Source organism: Vollenhovia emeryi, unplaced genomic scaffold, assembly GCF_000949405.1.
Source record: "Vollenhovia emeryi isolate VEMERY1.0 unplaced genomic scaffold, V.emery_V1.0 DF939179.1, whole genome shotgun sequence".
NCBI lineage: Eukaryota > Metazoa > Arthropoda > Insecta > Hymenoptera > Formicidae > Vollenhovia > Vollenhovia emeryi.
In genome coordinates, this window is record NW_011967187.1 from 1,147,051 (window position 1) to 1,165,721 (window position 18,671).

Genomic DNA, 18,671 nt, shown 5'->3' on the forward strand with positions numbered 1-18,671 from the left:
TCGAACGATCAGGAATTCTCTCATTAACTTTTTATTAGAATGTAACTGTATTATATCAAACGTATAATTACCGTATCTTCAAATCGCGAGATGGGAAATAAACAACCCGCGTCCTTCAATTCCGGAAACAGAATGGTCTCGATCTTGGGTATCGTAGCGCCCACCGTGATGATCTTGTCGAAACACCGCGAGATCATAGTGTGCAACTTTAGGATGCTCGGTCTACAGTGTAATTTTGTCGTGCCGAGTTCCGGTTCCACTTTTACTGTTATGAAAGGAGTTCTACAATTGTAATTTCTATTGTATTCGAGTCCACTCTGTATGTATGTATTAGAAAGGAATTGTCGAATTGTCCCTTACTCGAGAAACGTAAGATCCTTGTACTCTCCTTCAAACGCGTTGCCAGCGTTGTATCGCATGAAGAAGTCTTTCACGTCTTCCAGCGTCTTCATTATCATGATTCGTAATTGTTTCGACAATAGGGAATTGACGCCGCGAAAGTACTTCTCGATCATCGCGGTAGACGCGTCGGACTGCATCTCGAAGTACTGCGACCAGTCGCGTTCCTTCTCGAGAAAGATTTCCGCCACGTCGGCCAGCCATTCCTTAACGAGAATATCGGTAGCGGCAACGCACAGGGCATTGAGTCTCGGTTCAATTTCCGCGGCCGGAACAGGAAGTGTACCGAAATCTTGCATGTGAATTATTCTCACCTGATGATATCTAAGACAAAGATGATCGCTGGTTCATAACTCGATAATAAATGAACGTTTCTTGTTTAAATGTTATTTCAATTATTTTAAGCCTCGGAGGGAAAGATTAAATTCTTAATTTTCCGGCTTGCCCGTCGTACAATCTTACTTTGCAAACCACAGATCTCGGATGTCTCTCAGTATCTCATTCCCGATAAAAAGATTGTGCCGCACCGAGTGACTTGCCGTGACTTTTGACTGATGCCAGGGCACTGGTGCGCGAACGCATAAAACCGGGAATTCGATAGGAAACGTTTCGATAGACAAACGTTTCCGTTCATCGGAATCCATCAGAACATAATCCACTATCGCGTTACGAAGGCTTCGCTTATAGTCATCAATTATTTCTGGCTCCAAACCTTTCGTCACAACATCAAAGCTATAAGAAGTGCATTTTTCTTTAATAGACACATCCTATGATTTTATCGTAAACAATAAAATGTGTCGTGTATCTTAAAAACAAGTAATATTTAGACTGTCTTTCGAATAAACAACAGAAATAAACAAATATAATAACGTATGCTTACTCTTCACGTTCTTGTAATTTGCCAGTGACACGCTTCTTCGCTGCGTCGATATTAACATAATCGTATGGTTGTAAATGACGATCGCTTATGCAATGATCTCTAAGATAAACTATTTTGGCAACATCCTCAAACTTTATTGATCGTCCTTGTTCCTTATCGACTATCGCCGTTAACTCGGCTAACTGTTCTTCGACGGATTTTGGAATTTCCGCCTCGACATAACGTACCATCTATAATACATGATGCTATTTTTATTATGCATTTGACAATTTAATTTGAAAAAGATTCAAAGTTGTTCTTCGAAGCACTCGTTGAGTTTTACAAAAATGCCTCTCGTTACCTCCCGATCTGACTCTCGCTTTGTTATCCTTTTCTTGCGCGCAGACAACTCTTTTTTCATCAAGACTCTTGCCTTCCGACTTTTCTTCTGCAACCACGTATCATCCGCCAGATCCCTTAGACTTACTATATTTTCCGGCAAAGAGTCGCGTCTCTTCTCGGCCGTGGCAGCTTTTCTTCGTTTTATTTCTTCGTTGTGTCGTTCGACGAAAGCGTGAGGCGGACCCGCGAGCACGCCGTCGGCACCAAAAGGATGCCATCGTGCAGGCTTGACGCCGCGTTTGGTCAAGATCCTGGTTCGATACGCGTGTACGCCAGGAGTGAAGATGCTGCCTATACTGTCGGTAGGCTTCACGTAGCTGTGCCAGTGATTATACGGAACAGCCTTCGTCCACGAAGATTCCTGTATCAGCTTTTGCTTCTGTGCAAGCTGCAACGCTTCCGACGTTCCCGGCGACGGATAGTCTTCATGTTCCGCCATTATATTTATCTTGCCCGAAGTTTCACATGTATCCTTTCTTTCAGCCATTTCTGTCACTTAACATATTGAAAAACAGGCACCCTCTCTGACCGCAAATAATTGTTAGCAAGACTAACCCAAAGAATAAATGCCCTGTATACTTATCATTATGCTAATTGTCCAATATTGTTACTCTTAAAAATGTACGAGCAAGTTGCTCTTGGGCTGATAGGGTTCGCTGTTTTATCTACGTTAATTTGCAATTAACAGGTTCAAACTGTCAAGTAACAAGTATATCGACAAACGAAATGTCTTACTAGCTCGAATCAACACATCTATATCTCGTAACTATGACGACGGCATGGAGATTAGTGGAAACGATCGGGAAAAGATACAAGAGACAAAATAGGATTACTATTTGTGTACACATCTTCCGCAAATATACTAGTATAAATAATATAAATAATTATTTATATTTATTATGTAAAATGTTAAATAAAAATATGTTCTTACTTTAGCATATGACAGTCTTGAATGTTTAGGTTTTGGCAAATCGTAAAAGCAATAATTATATTCTTAGTTGATATTTAAATATAACTGTGAGAAAATAAATCTTTCTAAATTTCTAGTACACGCTTTGACAGCTTGTCACCAAATTGTCAACTAGTACATATAATTAACTACAATCATCTTTCTTCAAAACTGGTCGACGGCAAGTTACGTCGGCGAGAGAGTAAAATTTTTCCTTTTTCACAATTTTGCTCGGCAACATCCTGGGAAAGATTAATCTCCTCAGGAACAGGAGCACCTGATAAAGGTAAAAAAGTGTTAATTGAAATTGCATATAATGATATGTATAATTTGATAGTAGACGTGACTTACGTTTACTGGCACATTTACCGAAACTCTTTAAGAGGAACTGCTTATCTTGTGATTGCAGGAGAAGCATGTCGGACAAAATTCGTAACATTTCCTTACTCGCTTCCGCTTTTGCCCGCAGACAGTACACCGCGATACTTTAACAAAAAATAATTAATTGGCATCTGTATTCATATCATTTTAATACACGTGCGCGTATACTTATACATTATTTACCACATGGCGATCAATATTACGGCGCCGGTTACGGGCCTCGCAAGCTTTGAAACAACGCTCCAGAACGGGCTATCCCTTTTCAAAGCTAACATTCCGTCGACGATAAAATCCCATGTGTGAAGATGATCTCTGAACGGTCCGCATTCGTCACTTCTCACGTTCGTGATGATGTATCCTATCGTGAACAGCACGACGATAATGCCGAGAAACGCGAGCGCCAAGAACAGCGTTTGCGTTTGCGCTGCACGCCAAGGCCGCGACGGCCGCTGGTAGTATCTCTTCAGCTCGTATCTCTTCACGTAAAATGTAAAAATTAATTTTATCACGATCAAAACGGACATTAGCGGACTGAAATAAAACCCCATCCAAAAGAGCGTCTGATTATAGATAAGATTTAACGTATTGCGAGCGATATCAAATTCCGGCCTGCAGACTTTCGTCGAAAATCTTTTATAGACCGTGGAACGTGCAACGTGTAAACACGCTCCGGATAGCATCGCAATGAAATCCAATATGACAAGCCGATAGATTTCCTCCCCCAAGTGCGTTTGCCAACAGTGCGACGTACTGTTGATTATCCAGAAGACGAATAAAGTGCCGATTATCGTCGCGGCAGCCGCGTAACTTCTGACAACTGTTACGTAAAGTTCCGTACGCTTGTTGCTGTAGAACTCCAACGACGTCTAAAAATATTGAATATTATGATCAGCTACTTTCACTTTTAATAGAACACGCGAGCTGCTTACCAGATAGGATATAATCGCTGGAAAAATGTGAATGATGATGGTAATGACTATTGGCACAATCATAATTGAGATAGTTGCGGGCGCTCCTACACCATAGTGACTCAGTAGCGTCCAAACGAGTCCACCGGCTCCGCAAATCATGAATATAACGATAGACGTTACGGCGAGTTGCGTTATCGTTAACCAACACTTGGTAAACCACTTCAAACGTATGCGCTGCCTCGTTTCCGCTAGCAGCTCTTCCAATTCTTTATAAATAGATGCCGATTGCAAAGCGGCAGCTTTCGACGAGGAGACGCTGAAGTCCCATCCGCAAAATATCTTGCTGCTATACAAATTGTGCACCATTCCACGTGTCTCGACGTAAAACTTTCGATAAGAGGATATAACTCTAGAAAAGAATTCGTTTAGCTACATTTAAATAAATTACAAATCGAATAAATAAATCATATTAATTTTGTAACGTACTTGAGAGACAGTATAACAAAGGTAACTATATAACAAAAAAGCAACGTTAGGAAATAGGCGAATGGGATGCTATATCTGGTTCCAAATGGTGTGTTTACTGTGCCATTGGAATAAAAACCATAATGCATTATTGTGCGGGATAAAAAGCCCTGCAAACCAAGGTATCTAGTTCATATGTGCTATGTGCGTTGTATTACATGAATCAGGCTGTTCACGGTAAAATAATGACTGCACTTACACTGCCTGTTAGAAAATCCAACATTTTAATATCGTTTGGCACATGCGTCTGATCCAAGGACTGCGGAATCACAATAAAAGAGACGCTGCAAATATTAAGTATTCGTCAGGATCCCGTTTGATCGCTTAATAGAGTAACACATGTAAAATACTGTCGGCACTAAGCAAACGAGTCAATGTTATGAATATATTCAGTAAGCTCTTTTAAACAGCTCTTTACAACAGTCTAAAATGTTCATCCATGCATCACGATACATTTATTGTGATACAGTCAATGTATCACAAAAGTAAGCTCTCGATGTAAAGCAAGATAAAACAGTATGCACCTCAAAATGCAGGAAATTACGTTGAGGAGGAGTAACCATCTCAGGAATTTGAAATACGTCGCTGTACCGCTTCCGTGATGGCTCTCGATCGTTTTTATCGTTCGGTGCCACAATTTCGTAGACGACAAGAGGTTCTGCATTGTCACCCGAATCTGTATTAAAAAGGGAACGCGAGTTTCTTAATCTTTCACACATAGAGCTTCGGTGAAATCAACATTACCTTGGTAAACTTTAAGCTAACGTTGTATTTAAACAGTTTCCAACAACTAATCGGCCCTTTTATCGTCTTCTGGCTAACAGTCGCCTGCAGCTGTGACCTGACAGCTCTTTTTACAGTCAGGCACTGCGGTATTGTTCTCACAGTCTCCATCCTAAACTGCTCTGCCCTGGGATCAGCCTGCATAAACCTGTCGCTTGACTGCAGGTGATTGGCAATAGCGCTGGCGCATTCTTCGTTAGATAAACTAACAATGTTGTGCATCCTTAAAGTAGCGTACGGGATAACAGGGCGCAAGTCATCCGACACGTCGTGTCCTTCGCTTGCGTCTGGAAATGCCATGTTCCACTTTACATTCATGATTGTAGAAGAATTCTAGTTAATCAGACACTCGACGATTGTACTCACTTGCCAATCTCGTCGGTAGCAGCTGTTGCATTTGGACATACTGGTCGGAATATTCGCCGAGTTCTCCTTCTCGAATTTCAGAGGACATTCTGGTGCCTGGAGTCAGCTGATGTAATTAGATAAAATTCAGTCCTGGAAAAAAAGGGGGAGAATTTGTAAGCACTCGCGTACGATAAGAAAGTATCAGTTTCAAGATAAAAACTCACCCGAGTTACTCTAATAATTAAAGAAAAAATAGCTGATCAGCGACAATCGTTTCCTAAACGTAAACAAGGTAAATATCGGTTGTGTACTTTCGCAATCTCTGGAAAATGGCTTGGTACAGATGTGCGATTAGATAAAAACACGTTGGCCTGAATTTGGAAACACGACAAACGCGTTTGGTTCCCTTCTGAAGTGCGTGCTCGATTCCGAACGATAGCGTGTACAGGATTGCATTATTCGATCGTGTCACTCGACATTCCCACGATCGATGGCGCATCGACGAGATCCCGACATTAACTATACGTACACATATAACTGTGCCCGACTCTTCGAGACTCACAGTCGCGATTGTTAAGCCTAAACTTGCCGTAATTACTCGGGCTAATTTCTTTCGACAATAACCGGCAAAATGACCAGTCGCAGTTGTTTCGCAGACGAGCCCGAGCTATTTCTAACCTAACTCTTGGGCGAGAGAATTTCGCACAGTAAACTTCAAAGTACGGGCCTACGTTGAAGATTTACCTCGCAATCGCGCGGCTACATTAAATCAGATTCTCTTCGATGATTAACGCTGAACTTTTCCTCTTAAATAAACGCCCGAGGTGGCGTTCAATTAGCTTCATCGCCGACGTGTACAAGCAGCGCGATATAAATTCGAATTCTTTTTCGCGCCTCGATTGTCGACGTGCACTCTCGAATTCGCAGACACGCCTAGGAATTGCGATTATCGGGCACGCCTGAAAATTTCGCAATACGCGAAGCTACTTCCGGGGGGGGGGGGGGGGAGATCGAGACGTAAGAGAAGCTCTTTAAATTTCCCTCGGAATCTAGGCTCTAGTGTCTCGTAAACAAGGAAAAACCCAAACAATTACCAACGATCGAATCTGTACCGTTCGAGCGTGATGCGCTAAGGAATCAGATCGGGCGAATTCGGTTTGCGCTTCCACGAACGCCATTTTGAAGTGACGATGTTCCCCCCCCCCCATTTACTGTGACCGGAAATCATCTTCGCGCCACGCAATGGCGCCAATTTAAATGGGCTATTAATTCAAAAATTACACGAGATTAAAGATTTTAACTTGAAGAAATAAACTCAACTTTTTCCAAACTCTACTCGTCGCAAAAATATAAAATAACTACAATTCGTTTAAATAGAGAAATTATATAATTGCACGTGATTAAAAATTTCGACTTGAAGAAATAAATTCAACTTTTTCCAAACTCTTCTCGCTGTAAAAATACAAAAATATAAATATATAAAATAATGACAGCAATTTGTTTAAATTGAGAAATTATATAATCAAATTATTCCTGTTCTTATTTAAAGCTATAACAATTTAAACATATAAAACAGTGTATTTATAAAACTAATCTACGAAACTATTACAATTATATACAAGAAACGTGTGTGTATATATATATATATATATATATATATATATATATATATATATATATATGAGAATCACTTCCAAGCTACATATTTTATTTTAACGTTACCTCGGGAACATTCCCGGCCGGTTTTCGCGAGGATAATTGAAGAGCTGAAGGTGAAGTAATAAATCTTAACTTTATTACCAGTATTATTACGAAAGACTTAGATTAAATAAAAAATATTTTCAACATCATCCTTGCATTGTTGCGCTTCAGGCTAACCTGAATAGTCCCATACGAAAAATCTAAGACATCAAATGCATTTAATTCCCCTTCTCCTCGCTGCTCCGTACACACGCGCGCAGAATCCAATGTACCGTCTCTGTACCAGCGTAGCCTCGCCGACCTTCTATCGTTAGTGCACTATAATACTATTTTTCCTTTGCAGCGTCGATATAGTGGAGTATCCATATTAAGGTTTATATTATGTAAACTGTGTACAATAAGTTTCATAGTACAATTTAGAATCAACATGTAGCTTTCAGTCAGTGCACTGCATGATTGATATTTTTTTCCCTTTAATCACATAAAAAACCTGAAACGATTTCACGCATTATAATATGTCGTGGCAGAAGCGACGTGTTTTTAATCAATGCCTCGGGTCTTCTGCGCAAGTTCTGTATCTCGAGAATGAACTACAGGCAGAGCTTGATATCTTGTGACTTGTTTCATCAAGAGTACAGACACAAGATACATCTTGGATTTATTCCGTGAAGAGATCCAGTTACACTATTTTTCTGGAGAAAGATACAGCTACAGATAGTATCCGTGTCTACATTTGTATCGGTATCTTTTAAAAAGATACCAAGCCCTGACCTCGCTTAATGCAACATTGCGATTTTAATTAATATCATATCAGCTTCGGTAATGCTTCAAAATGAATCAGCGCGTACATTACTTACGTTTTCTTTTTTAATCATGATGAGTAAGTACGTTGCAGCAGTACCTCACCACATGTTGTAATCGGTATCGTCCTGATCGAAAGTTATGAAAAATCCGACTAGAGTTGAATACACAACAATATTACCTGCCAATGTCAAGTAGCAAGCGCCCCATTGTATCTGTAAGTGCAAATAATCCGCATGTTCCGGCTGATCGATAGATCCAAGCCTAATTTATCATTAGTTGCAGTAAAACTGCTATACACAATTGCCTCATTGTGTCGCTGTGGCTTTGAAATATCGCCATTTTCACGATAATATTATAATACTATTCACAATTAGCAATAATGTTCTTGGTAGACTGAGTGATAGGTTAAACGATAGAGCAATAGGAAAAGTGATGAAGATGGTAGAAAAAATGGACAGAAGAAACTGTAATCGAAGGTTTAAAAATAGAGGATAAAGTGAGTAAAGCCTAATCTACAATGTGCTTTCTGCATCTGGAAACATTCTGCTTTATATAATACAGAACGAATATTTTGTACAAACAAATCAAAACGCCTAAAAACTTTGTCGACAATGCACGATCAAATAATGTATAATATACAATCAGCTTGCACAAAGTTTCTAAACGTATTTATGAATTACAAAATAGAATGTTTCTAGACGCAGCGAGCGCATCGTAGATCAGGCTTATCAAGTTGGGTTGAAGATTGTTCAAGGCAGAAAATAGGAACAGAGGCAGGAATGTTAGCCTGTAAGGCCTGATCCAAGTTCTAGCATCGTGGACGCAGGCCTTGAGAAAAGTAGGGATGCAATTATAGTAATAATGTTCTTAAGGCAGAAAGACAGAAATGTGTGCAACGCACCACTGGCTGGTCCACCGGAGATCGCGCCAACACAATTGGAAGAGCAAAGGACGACACGACGAATCCCATCGTAATAAATATCGCCAACTCTAAACACGGATTACTGTTGCTTCCCGAATCATCTGTGTAGCGACGCGCTACTATGGTTGGAATAGGTGCCAATATGTAGAACAGTACGACGAAAAATGGCCACCACACCCTGGAAATTGTGCACGTTATCACGTTTTTACGACTCTGGGAGAACTGGGGCCCTATTTTGTGCTCGGCTGCCGACAACTATCGATTTCACTAGCGACGTTCGCGCGGCTCTTTTTACATGGTAGTGAAACTTTTTTTACACGATAGAAAAGCTGCGCAAATCGTCATTAACGATGTAGCCGAGTACAAAATAGAGCCCCTGGATGTCCAAAGTGGATTGATCGTAGCAAAGAAGCTACACTCACTTGTATATCGGTAATGCACAGCCGAGAATGACAAACGTCATTCCAATGGAACCGGCGAACGCTAGCAGCACCAATCTGTAATCACATTGTTGTGTAACGTAACGATTGCATTTTGTTGATTACATTCGCACGCAAAGGTACTTACGCTGTTTCAGTGGACGTCACGGAGGAGAAGCGCCATGAAATGAGAAAAGCACAAAATTAATCTCTACGTACTACATCGAATGTGGATTACAAATACTACATCTTTGTGGGCTAAGGGTGTTTGTAGGCTGTCTAAGTTTCGGATTCGCAGCAACGTTCGCATCTCTCGCGTGTCGAACGAACGATTGCTCGGTTAAAAATGCGGGTATGCAGGTGCAACGAAAACTGATACGACGCGACGTAGCGTAGCGAAACTTGTTCGGATTGCGATTTTCGCGCTTGCAAAATTTCGGAAGGAGCGAATGAGAGGAGCCGCGAGGTAGGCGCGTTGTCCCTAAATCGAATCAAGAGGAGCCCAACTCAAGCGGACGAGGGACCGCGCGCGAGCAAACGTCAAACGGCGATGACAACAGCGGCGCGGCGAGGTTATGTTTTGACAGCCGATTTTCGCGAATTTCGCGCGCGGTCCCCGCGGCGTTGACATTCCGCGGGGATCCGCGCCGCGGGGGGCCGCACGTGCGAGAAACGGGATCGGGAATGCGTCGAATAACCTTTAATCCCGGCCATTGCAAATCAATTTGACAAGCGTGTGTATTTATCGAGCACTCTCGCCAATTCTCCGCTGCTCCGACCAGCTCCAACTTGCTGTCTGCGCGAATCGCGATTCGCGAACTACGCGTGACGTAAACCGACTTTAAGCCCCGTACACAGTCGGGCAGACGGCGAGGGCGGGCACACCTTTAATTGACCGTCTCAAATGTGTGATCTCGATTCTGATAATCTGATCAAGGCGGACAACGCTGCAATGTTATTTGTAAAACTTATGAGCGCGCCCCTGGTAGACACGGGGAGAATTAAAGCAATATGGCGCCCTACCCGGTAAATTTAAGGGGATGCTGGAGTATTCTGCACTTTTGCACTTAAAACTGTCTGTTTCGTGGAAACATTCGTGTAATATACAAATTACATGGCTTAGTCCCAGTCTACAGAAATTATATATGTTTGTATATCATTTTATTAATATTATTACGTCCGTGACTAGACGACGCCCGGTATGTGGCTATAAGTTACCACGATAGGAGAGTCCTTTGTTTGTGGATAAAGATTATTGATTTTGTGTCGGGCTTTCGTCATCTTGAGACTAGTTTTTTAATAACTCGCTTATTTTATTTATCATCAATTTCACTTGAGAAAGTATTTCCATCAGAACGGATCAGCCAATCAGAAATCTTTATGTTACATCGGCCAATTGGAACTCATCCGCTCTCGAAACGCTATTGTCCATTTCTATTTAACGCAAATTAACTTTATTCTCGGTTTAACTCACTTTTTATCTTACTTCCAGCTCTGAGAATTGAAAAGAGATGAAAAATAAGTTAAACCGAGAGTGATTTACTTCTTTGTTCATTTTCTTATGTTCAAGGATCATTGGATTATTATTAATTATTAAGCCCGCTGCAGACGATGCTATTTTTCCTGCTGGATTGCTTGCGATTTAGTAAATTACTATCATTGCACCACTCAGCATTCAGGATTCCTAGTAATTTACTAAATTGCAAGCAATCCAGCAGGAAAAATAGCATCGTCTGCAGCGGGCTTTAGACAACACTCGGGATGGCACTTTAAATATAAGAGCAAACTATGGCACAACTGTTGAGCGAGCGCTCAATGATTTCTTAATATGATTGGCTGGATCTAAAAGTATTAACCAATCATACTGAGCGCTCACTCAGCAGTTGCGTCTGCTGAACGCGGCCCATATCTCTTTCTTGTAAAAATTATATTACAAAGTCACGGACGGGAGGAAGGAAGTGGGAGAAATGACGCTGGCATTTTCGGCGAGACGACGAATCGATTGGCCGCAGGCGTCGCTCTTGTCGCGCGCCGCGCGTCACGCGGCTCCGCGCCGGTGCGGACGCGCCTTTACACTATGATTCGGCAACGGTAGAAGCGAGCCATCGCACCACATCGCACACACGGTTCTGTCATTTGCGTCCGTGACTCCGCTGCCTGGGCTCGTCGCGAGGAGAGACAGAGATATTGTGCGTCGTGCGGATTCCTTTTCTTGCGCGAAGAAGCAACCGAGGGTTGGACGATGAGCGATCCGAAGAGGTGAGGAAAGCACGGCGACGGAGAGACTCCGGGCGATGCGATCATCTTCGGCCCCGCGGCGGCGTCGGCGGCGGCGGCGGATTCCACGCCGATTTCTTGCGCGCGCGCCCCTGTGCCCGTGGGCTGTAACGTGTGTGTCTCCGCGGCGGCACTCAATTTCACGATGTCATCATGTCGACGCCGACGCGTCCGTCCTTCGCGGCGGCCTCGGACGGCGAGCGGACGGACGGACGTCGCGCCGAATCGCGGGCTCCGTCTTCTCGCGAGACTCCCTCCGGTTTTGCAGGGAGGGGGGGGAGAGGGGTACCGCGGACGCGGATCGGCACCCGTCGATTTTTCGGACACGTCATGGGGTCCCGATCATGGCTGTGCGCGAGCGAAACGTTGACAGTATGGAGAGGTAGACGCTCGGGCTCGCGGCGACTCGCCCGGAGTCAGCTGGCCGTTCCGCGAGGGCCCGCGAGCGTGGACGCGAACGCGCCTCGCGGCGGCCCCCGCGTTCGCGTTGCGTCCCTGAAATTGACAAATACGCCGATCTCGGCACACCTGTGTGCCGAGGATGTTTACGAAACACGAATAGTCGTAGATTCGAAATTACGAGGAACCGTGGGAATTTTGTGGATTGTCCGATAAATAAAATACATCGCGCAACGTGTGTACATATGCGCACGTATGCGTCTGCGATATTAATTATCCCTTTGCTTTTCCCGTCAGAGTACAGAGGCACGTTTGTTTCACCATGGAAATTTCACAGCGTCTTGGAGGAAATTTAAGAAGAAAAAATACCTTTCAAGATTTTGATTGAAATGATCTACGAAGCGCGGTTTTCTCTCGAGGAAAACAATATTGTACCAATGCCTTTCTTTGTTTTGACTTATTTGATTTTTTACGACTACTTTTCTTATTTCCTGATTTCCACATAGCTCGGATAATTGTGCACCTATAAGTAATATAACTAATAGGTCCGCTCTCTGGCTGCGGTCAAGCTGTCGCTTCAAATGTTTCAAAGTACTCTTCTCCTTCTCCTTCAGAAAAGATGGGAGAGGAGGAAACACTTCGAAGCATTTGTAGCGGCGGCTTGACCGCAACATCTATCGGCCCCTTTAATCTTCGCTATTCCGATCACACGAGTTGCGTGCGAAAACGTCACTCGAGCGTCCCAATGTATCATTTTGTCTTTGTGTACCATTTGGTGAGCAAGAAAGATAAAATGATACACTAGGGCACTCGGGCGATGTTCCCGAACGCAGCCATGGTATTCCGCCATACACTCGGGCAGGATCCAGCGTACTCATTAAGCCTATCACACAATGTCAGGCAACAGGAACAGGGAATAGAATTTCTGACGCGTTGGATTGGTTGGAAGAAAATTTTCAACGAATCCAACGCGTCAAAAATTCTATTCCCTGTTCCTATTGCCTGTTGCCTGGCATTGTGTGATAGGCTTCAAAGCCACACTACCACACATACAACTTTCCATTTATCTGCCAAGAACAATGTCGAGTGCGCAGAAGGGGTCGACGCAAAACGAAACAAATGACTGAGTGGACCTGCTAGTTACGCCCTATATGTTCTCATCGATGACAAAATGTTTAAGATGAAACTGTTTGTGTGTAATATATAGTAATTGATCACATTTGGTGTACAATTGACACTCCTCGTTTCAGTGGTGAGGACTTGTCGACGGCTATCCTTCGTAAGAAGGATAGGCCAAACAGGCTACTGGTCGACGAAGCGATCGCCGACGATAATTCCGTGGTGGCGCTCTCCCAGGCGAAGATGGACGAGTTGCAGCTGTTTCGCGGCGACACCGTGCTGCTGAAGGGCAAGAGGCGCAAGGAGACGGTGTGCATCGTTCTTTCGGACGACACCTGTCCGGACGAGAAGATCCGCATGAACCGAGTCGTCAGAAATAACTTGCGCGTGCGTTTGAGCGACGTCGTTTCCGTACAAGCGTGTCCAGAGGTCAAGTACGGAAAGCGCATTCATGTACTGCCAATGGACGACACTGTCGACGGTATTACCGGGTAAATTTAACTCGTTCAGACTTGTATAATAAACAGAATATGGGTCTCTCCCGAAGCGGCTCACGCCGTTTCAATCTTACAATATCGTATTTGTGAGCTAAGCCTCGAGTCCAACTTTTTTTTTTAAAAAAAATTGAGGATTCGTACATGGGAGTCGGACCTGGAATCACCACACTAAGCCGCATGTCATCCCAATAAGTTTAGATACATTTGTTTGTTACTGTCGTATGATTGGTTGGCAAATAGTCGAACGAGACTGCTTCAAATTATGATTTTTACCGTCTAATTGTAGCAAAGTCGGTTGATATGATTTTCTCTATAAAATTAATTTTGTGTACCTTTAATTACGTGATATCTTTACCATGACGCAAATAAAGTACACAGAAACGTATCTCTACACCTTTGCAGAAATCTATTCGAGGTCTATTTGAAGCCGTACTTCCTGGAAGCTTACCGTCCTATTCACAAAGATGACAACTTCATTGTACGAGGAGGTATGCGAGCCGTGGAGTTCAAAGTTGTGGAAACTGATCCGGGACCATTTTGCATCGTGGCGCCCGATACAGTGATACATTGCGAGGGTGATCCGATAAAACGAGAGGTCAGAATAACATAAACACATGTACACTCTGTGTTTTTATCTTCGATATCAACACACAGAGACAATGAGGTGTGTCCATTTGCAGGAGGAGGAGGAAGCATTGAACGCCGTGGGATACGACGATATTGGCGGTGTTCGCAAGCAACTGGCGCAAATCAAGGAGATGGTGGAACTGCCCCTGCGACACCCGTCGCTGTTCAAAGCCATCGGCGTTAAACCGCCACGTGGTATCTTGTTGTACGGACCACCGGGAACGGGAAAGACTCTCATTGCGCGCGCTGTCGCAAACGAGACCGGAGCGTTCTTCTTCCTCATAAACGGTGCGCAATCTGTGAACAGCCGCCGGAATAATATTAAATGGGGCCACGCAAGGCAATACGAGATTAAAAACTTCCCTCTGTCCGTGTAGGTCCCGAAATTATGAGCAAGCTGGCAGGTGAGTCCGAGAGCAACCTGCGAAAGGCGTTCGAGGAGGCCGAGAAAAATTCTCCGGCCATCATATTTATTGACGAACTTGATGCGATCGCGCCGAAACGTGAAAAGGTTCGCCAAGTCAAACTCAATGTCCCTTGTAAATCGCATTTTGAAGTAAAAATCATATATATATTTTTTTCCCCCCCCGCATGTAGACGCACGGCGAAGTCGAGAGGCGTATTGTGTCGCAACTGTTGACACTGATGGACGGCATGAAGCAAAGCTCCCATGTGATTGTAATGGCAGCTACCAATCGACCGAACAGCATTGACGGGGCGCTTCGCCGATTCGGGCGTTTCGATAGAGAGATCGACATCGGTATCCCGGACGCCACTGGCCGGCTGGAAATCTTGAGAATCCACACGAAGAACATGAAACTCGCTGACGACGTCGATTTAGAAGAGGTGCTACTTGTTTCCAAGCCACTCCTCTAAGAGATCGAAAACAATCGCACATACTCTAAAATAAAGATATATATGTGTGTCGTTAGATCGCAGCAGAAACTCACGGACACGTCGGCGCCGATTTAGCGTCTTTATGTTCGGAAGCGGCTCTTCAACAAATTCGTGAAAAGATGGACCTTATAGACTTGGAGGATGATCATATAGACGCGGAGGTCTTGTCTTCGCTCGCGGTAACAATGGAGAACTTTAAGGTGGGTCATCTTGCTTTTACATTGAATTGACTTGAATGATTGAGTCGAATTGTTGTCCACAAGTAAAAGTACATTTCCGTTAAAGTATGCAATGACGAAGAGCAGCCCGAGTGCTCTACGTGAGACGATCGTGGAGGTGCCGACGGTCACCTGGGATGATATTGGAGGTTTACAAAACGTCAAGATGGAATTGCAAGAATTGGTGCAGGTAAGAACGAGGCACTAATGTACGCGTACGTGAATTTTTCAAATTACATCTAATATTATTGATATATCGTATTCTCGTCGCGCAGTATCCAGTGGAGCATCCTGATAAATTCTTGAAATTCGGTATGCAACCGTCAAGAGGCGTGTTATTCTACGGTCCACCCGGTTGCGGTAAAACACTATTGGCTAAAGCGATCGCCAACGAGTGTCAAGCGAATTTTATCTCCGTCAAGGGTCCTGAATTATTGACTATGTGGTTCGGAGAATCAGAAGCCAATGTCAGAGATGTCTTTGACAAGGTAGGCTTGCTCGCATTCTTTAGTGGACAATTCGAGATCGCTATTTAACAATGCAAATTGTTTCCAGGCAAGATCAGCGGCGCCTTGTGTATTGTTCTTCGACGAACTCGACTCTATCGCCAAATCACGAGGTGGCACCGTTGGCGACGCCGGCGGTGCGGCGGACCGTGTAATAAATCAGATATTAACGGAAATGGATGGCATGGGCGCAAAGAAAAACGTATTCATCATAGGAGCGACAAATCGGCCCGACATCATTGACCCGGCAATTCTACGGCCCGGAAGATTAGATCAATTAATTTACATACCACTACCGGATGAGAAGTCCCGAGAAGCGATATTCCGCGCTAATCTTCGAAAGTCGCCTGTGGCTAAGGTAATAACCTCGTGAATTTATCTGGAAAACTAAAAATACTTTTGTTAGTACCAGCAATATTTATTGTATATTTTTCTGCGTGTCTTTCTTAATCGACATTAAAAGAATAATTATTTTTTTATTAGGATGTAGACCTGAGCTACATAGCCAAAGTTACACACGGTTTCTCCGGTGCTGACTTGACAGAAATCTGCCAGCGGGCATGCAAACTTGCCATTAGACAGTGCATCGAGACGGAAATTCGAAGGGAAAAAGAACGAGCAAATAATCCATCCGCATCTATGGACGTAAGAACGTTTGTAAGATACATTTTCAGGCGTTATTTCAATGATTCATTTCTGCTACGTTATCTATGTGAGTCATACCTGAGTCAGCATTCGATTTTATTCGAATCATCGAAGCAGCAGAAAGGATTTATTTACACATTTATTAATTTTTTCAAAATGTAACTGATAAGTTAATACAATATTGCGCAATTGCAAGGAAAAACGATTTTCTTTCGTAATCACATACGCAATAATAATTTTATGTAGTTTCGGGCAATGTTAAAAAATATATTTTTTTAATTCATAATTATGAAAAATGATTAATTTGAATAAAAATTGCTATCGATATATGCATCATACTCCAAAGTTGTAAATTTCTACGTTTTTGTCAGATGGATGAGGATGATCCTGTACCAGAAATAACGCGAGCTCACTTCGAGGAAGCAATGAGGTTTGCGCGTCGTTCAGTGTCCGATAATGACATTCGCAAGTACGAAATGTTTGCACAAACACTTCAACAATCTCGAGGATTCGGGACTAATTTCAGGTATGAGTTTTCTTGTTCGAATTCCAATACACGTGCAACAATTGATAAGATAATAAAACTAATTTTTTACAGGTTTACTGTTATTTCAAATACTAAAGATATATTTTTAATAGGACAGTTTGTACGTGATAAAAAATCCTTTAATTTTGAAAATAAATTATTTGCAGATTTCCACAAAGTGGAGCAGGCGGTGCTCAAGATAATACGCAAGGCGATCAAGCCTTTCAAGATGATGGAGATGACGATCTCTATAGCTAAGTTTTCATTTCCTTGTATGTCATTACAGTGAGCATACGACAAAAGGGCCTGTCTGTTACCACATAATATATTGCACAGCAATTGTTTTTAAGTGATACAATTGAGGTATAAAGAGCGTAAATAAATGGATAAAATGGAAATTTTATATGAGGTACATACGGCTTTGTGTTTGTAGAAGAAGGGCACAGGCCCTAATCTATGTATTGCTAAGAAACGTTCGGATATAAAATATCGATTGAAAACTTGCTTTGTCATAATTACTTTTGCGCTTAACCATATTTATATTGACGGAACGGCGTCTTTTAGCGGAACTTGGGTGAAATTATCTTTTCTTTCTCACCAACACTTTATAGGACATGGATGCGATAGAAATACATTCGTGTCATTCATCAACAGTTATGTGAAGATTACTATAAAGTGACAGGATGACACTATATCGCATATACAGGTACTATAGGGATATGGATACTATCCATTGCAATTTTGCTACGTAATTTTACATGAGTTAGTAATTTACGTATTTTTGTCGAGCTTGAACTCTCGGAATAGACCCTTTTGCTGCATTATCACTGTACTCTATGAGAATACATTCTGTTCACACGCATTGCAGTAATATTAAAACAAAAAAAAAAGAAATTATATCGAGATGAGATTGTCAACTAATGATGATGTACGTTGACGATTTTATAAATATCCCTTAATAGTAAATTAATCTATATACGACGATAACGAGCCTCTTTTTCAATCTCGTCACACAAATCGTGCGATTATCTGCATTATAACCGTTCGCAGTTTTATAAACGTTGAAAATTCTGATAATGGAGGAGCCGAATAAAATTGCTAAATACAACACGAATAAAAAGGAAGATCTATCAGACTTCTTTACAAGACTGGCAAGTTGTTAATACTGTTATGCCGTAATTGATCGTGCCACTCTGAGACGTACACAAGCTCCAACAATAGGATTAAAATGAAAAAGAGAGCGCAAAAAATTAATATATTGCTATCAGAAACAACTGTTCTTTCTAGATAACGACTGATATTCGAGGCGGAATTTTTATATGTTCACGTCAGTGTTACTAATGAAAGTAATACTTCAATTTCAGCATAAGAACAGCCATTTAATTGATATCATTATAGAATAAAATTGTACAAGAAAATTTAACGCATGTTCTAATCTACGAAAAGTCCTCGAGTTTTTACTCTGCAATTACACATCTTTATGAAACTAATGGGCTATGCACGTAACAGGAATGTTAATCCAAAAATGCTAACAATACGTTCAGTAAAATCATAAAA

General features: G+C 42.3%; 5 protein-coding genes across 11 annotated transcripts; 1 reads left to right on the forward strand and 4 right to left on the reverse strand.

Moving 5' to 3' along the window:
* Positions 1–50: 50 nt before the first annotated feature.
* Positions 51–1,509, reverse strand: LOC105563285 (dynein heavy chain 3, axonemal-like). The gene is made up of 4 exons (XM_012014748.1): positions 1,280–1,509; positions 862–1,131; positions 361–723; positions 51–282 (listed from the first exon to the last, which is right to left on the reverse strand). Exons 1-4 carry the CDS (start codon positions 1,507–1,509, stop codon positions 51–53), a joined length of 1,095 nt encoding a protein of 364 aa, XP_011870138.1.
* On the reverse strand, positions 1,429–2,417 carry LOC105563255. The gene is made up of 2 exons (XM_012014697.1): positions 2,286–2,417; positions 1,429–2,210 (listed from the first exon to the last, which is right to left on the reverse strand). Exon 2 carries the CDS (start codon positions 2,145–2,147, stop codon positions 1,566–1,568), a length of 582 nt encoding a protein of 193 aa, XP_011870087.1. The 5' UTR covers positions 2,148–2,210; positions 2,286–2,417; the 3' UTR covers positions 1,429–1,565.
* A 132-nt stretch (positions 2,418–2,549) lies between these two features.
* Positions 2,550–6,513, reverse strand: LOC105563254 (transmembrane channel-like protein 5). Of its 4 annotated transcripts, none has more exons than XM_012014694.1 (10): positions 6,302–6,512; positions 5,576–5,707; positions 5,171–5,496; positions 4,951–5,102; positions 4,626–4,710; positions 4,388–4,536; positions 3,920–4,310; positions 3,174–3,856; positions 2,961–3,094; positions 2,551–2,886 (listed from the first exon to the last, which is right to left on the reverse strand). In XM_012014694.1, the coding sequence occupies exons 2-10, from the start codon at positions 5,661–5,663 to the stop codon at positions 2,765–2,767; spliced, it is 2,130 nt and encodes a 709-aa protein (XP_011870084.1). In that variant the 5' UTR covers positions 5,664–5,707; positions 6,302–6,512; the 3' UTR covers positions 2,551–2,764. The 4 variants fall into 4 exon arrangements, with proteins under 4 accessions (XP_011870085.1, XP_011870086.1, XP_011870084.1 ...); XM_012014693.1 differs by having other exon boundaries at positions 5,782–6,512; XM_012014695.1 differs by lacking the exon at positions 6,302–6,512 and having other exon boundaries at positions 2,550–2,886; positions 5,171–5,515; positions 5,576–5,696.
* An 817-nt stretch (positions 6,514–7,330) lies between these two features.
* LOC105563256 (leptin receptor overlapping transcript-like 1) lies at positions 7,331–10,313 on the reverse strand. 3 transcript variants are annotated; one of them, XM_012014698.1, is made up of 5 exons: positions 10,102–10,313; positions 9,407–9,481; positions 8,964–9,162; positions 8,116–8,274; positions 7,331–7,748 (listed from the first exon to the last, which is right to left on the reverse strand). In XM_012014698.1, exons 2-4 carry the CDS (start codon positions 9,445–9,447, stop codon positions 8,161–8,163), a joined length of 354 nt encoding a protein of 117 aa, XP_011870088.1. In that variant the 5' UTR covers positions 9,448–9,481; positions 10,102–10,313; the 3' UTR covers positions 7,331–7,748; positions 8,116–8,160. The 3 variants fall into 3 exon arrangements, with proteins under 3 accessions (XP_011870088.1, XP_011870089.1, XP_011870090.1); XM_012014699.1 differs by having other exon boundaries at positions 7,331–7,950; XM_012014700.1 differs by lacking the exon at positions 10,102–10,313 and adding an exon at positions 9,552–9,698.
* A 1,155-nt stretch (positions 10,314–11,468) lies between these two features.
* Positions 11,469–18,228, forward strand: LOC105563258 (transitional endoplasmic reticulum ATPase TER94). Of its 2 annotated transcripts, none has more exons than XM_012014701.1 (13): positions 11,469–11,662; positions 13,330–13,689; positions 14,098–14,290; positions 14,376–14,610; positions 14,700–14,833; positions 14,920–15,168; positions 15,255–15,419; positions 15,505–15,627; positions 15,713–15,925; positions 15,993–16,301; positions 16,427–16,600; positions 16,960–17,114; positions 17,282–18,228. In XM_012014701.1, the coding sequence occupies exons 1-13, from the start codon at positions 11,646–11,648 to the stop codon at positions 17,370–17,372; spliced, it is 2,418 nt and encodes an 805-aa protein (XP_011870091.1). In that variant the 5' UTR covers positions 11,469–11,645; the 3' UTR covers positions 17,373–18,228. The 2 variants fall into 2 exon arrangements, with proteins under 2 accessions (XP_011870091.1, XP_011870092.1); XM_012014702.1 differs by having other exon boundaries at positions 11,470–11,662; positions 16,427–16,588.
* Positions 18,229–18,671: the final 443 nt, after the last annotated feature.

Bases quoted from the DNA above. Each gene is read 5' to 3' on its own strand.
- LOC105563256 (XM_012014698.1), bottom strand. From the start codon at position 9,447: ATGACGTTTGTCATTCTCGGCTGTGCATTACCGATATACAA. The intron at 9,163-9,406 runs GTGAGTGTAGCT...CACAATTTCCAG, and splicing joins TGTGCATTACCGATATACAA to GGTGTGGTGGCCATTTTTCG. The intron at 8,275-8,963 runs GTGCGTTGCACA...TTGCACTTACAG, and splicing joins CTCCGGTGGACCAGCCAGTG to ATACAATGGGGCGCTTGCTA.
- LOC105563254 (XM_012014694.1), bottom strand. From the start codon at position 5,663: ATGTCCTCTGAAATTCGAGAAGGAGAACTCGGCGAATATTCCGACCAG. The intron at 3,095-3,173 runs GTAAATAATGTA...TTTTTGTTAAAG, and splicing joins GTAATATTGATCGCCATGTG to TATCGCGGTGTACTGTCTGC. The intron at 2,887-2,960 runs GTAAGTCACGTC...TACCTTTATCAG, and splicing joins CGGTAAATGTGCCAGTAAAC to GTGCTCCTGTTCCTGAGGAG.
- LOC105563255 (XM_012014697.1), bottom strand. From the start codon at position 2,147: ATGGCTGAAAGAAAGGATACATGTGAAACTTCGGGCAAGATAAATATA.
- LOC105563258 (XM_012014701.1), top strand. The intron at 15,169-15,254 runs GTGCTACTTGTT...GTGTGTCGTTAG, and splicing joins ACGACGTCGATTTAGAAGAG to ATCGCAGCAGAAACTCACGG. The intron at 16,302-16,426 runs GTAATAACCTCG...TTTTTTTATTAG, and splicing joins GAAAGTCGCCTGTGGCTAAG to GATGTAGACCTGAGCTACAT.
- LOC105563285 (XM_012014748.1), bottom strand. From the start codon at position 1,509: ATGGTACGTTATGTCGAGGCGGAAATTCCAAAATCCGTCGAAGAACAG. The intron at 1,132-1,279 runs GTAAGCATACGT...CACTTCTTATAG, and splicing joins AAATTACAAGAACGTGAAGA to CTTTGATGTTGTGACGAAAG. The intron at 283-360 runs GTAAGGGACAAT...TTACAATTGTAG, and splicing joins AAGGATCTTACGTTTCTCGA to AACTCCTTTCATAACAGTAA.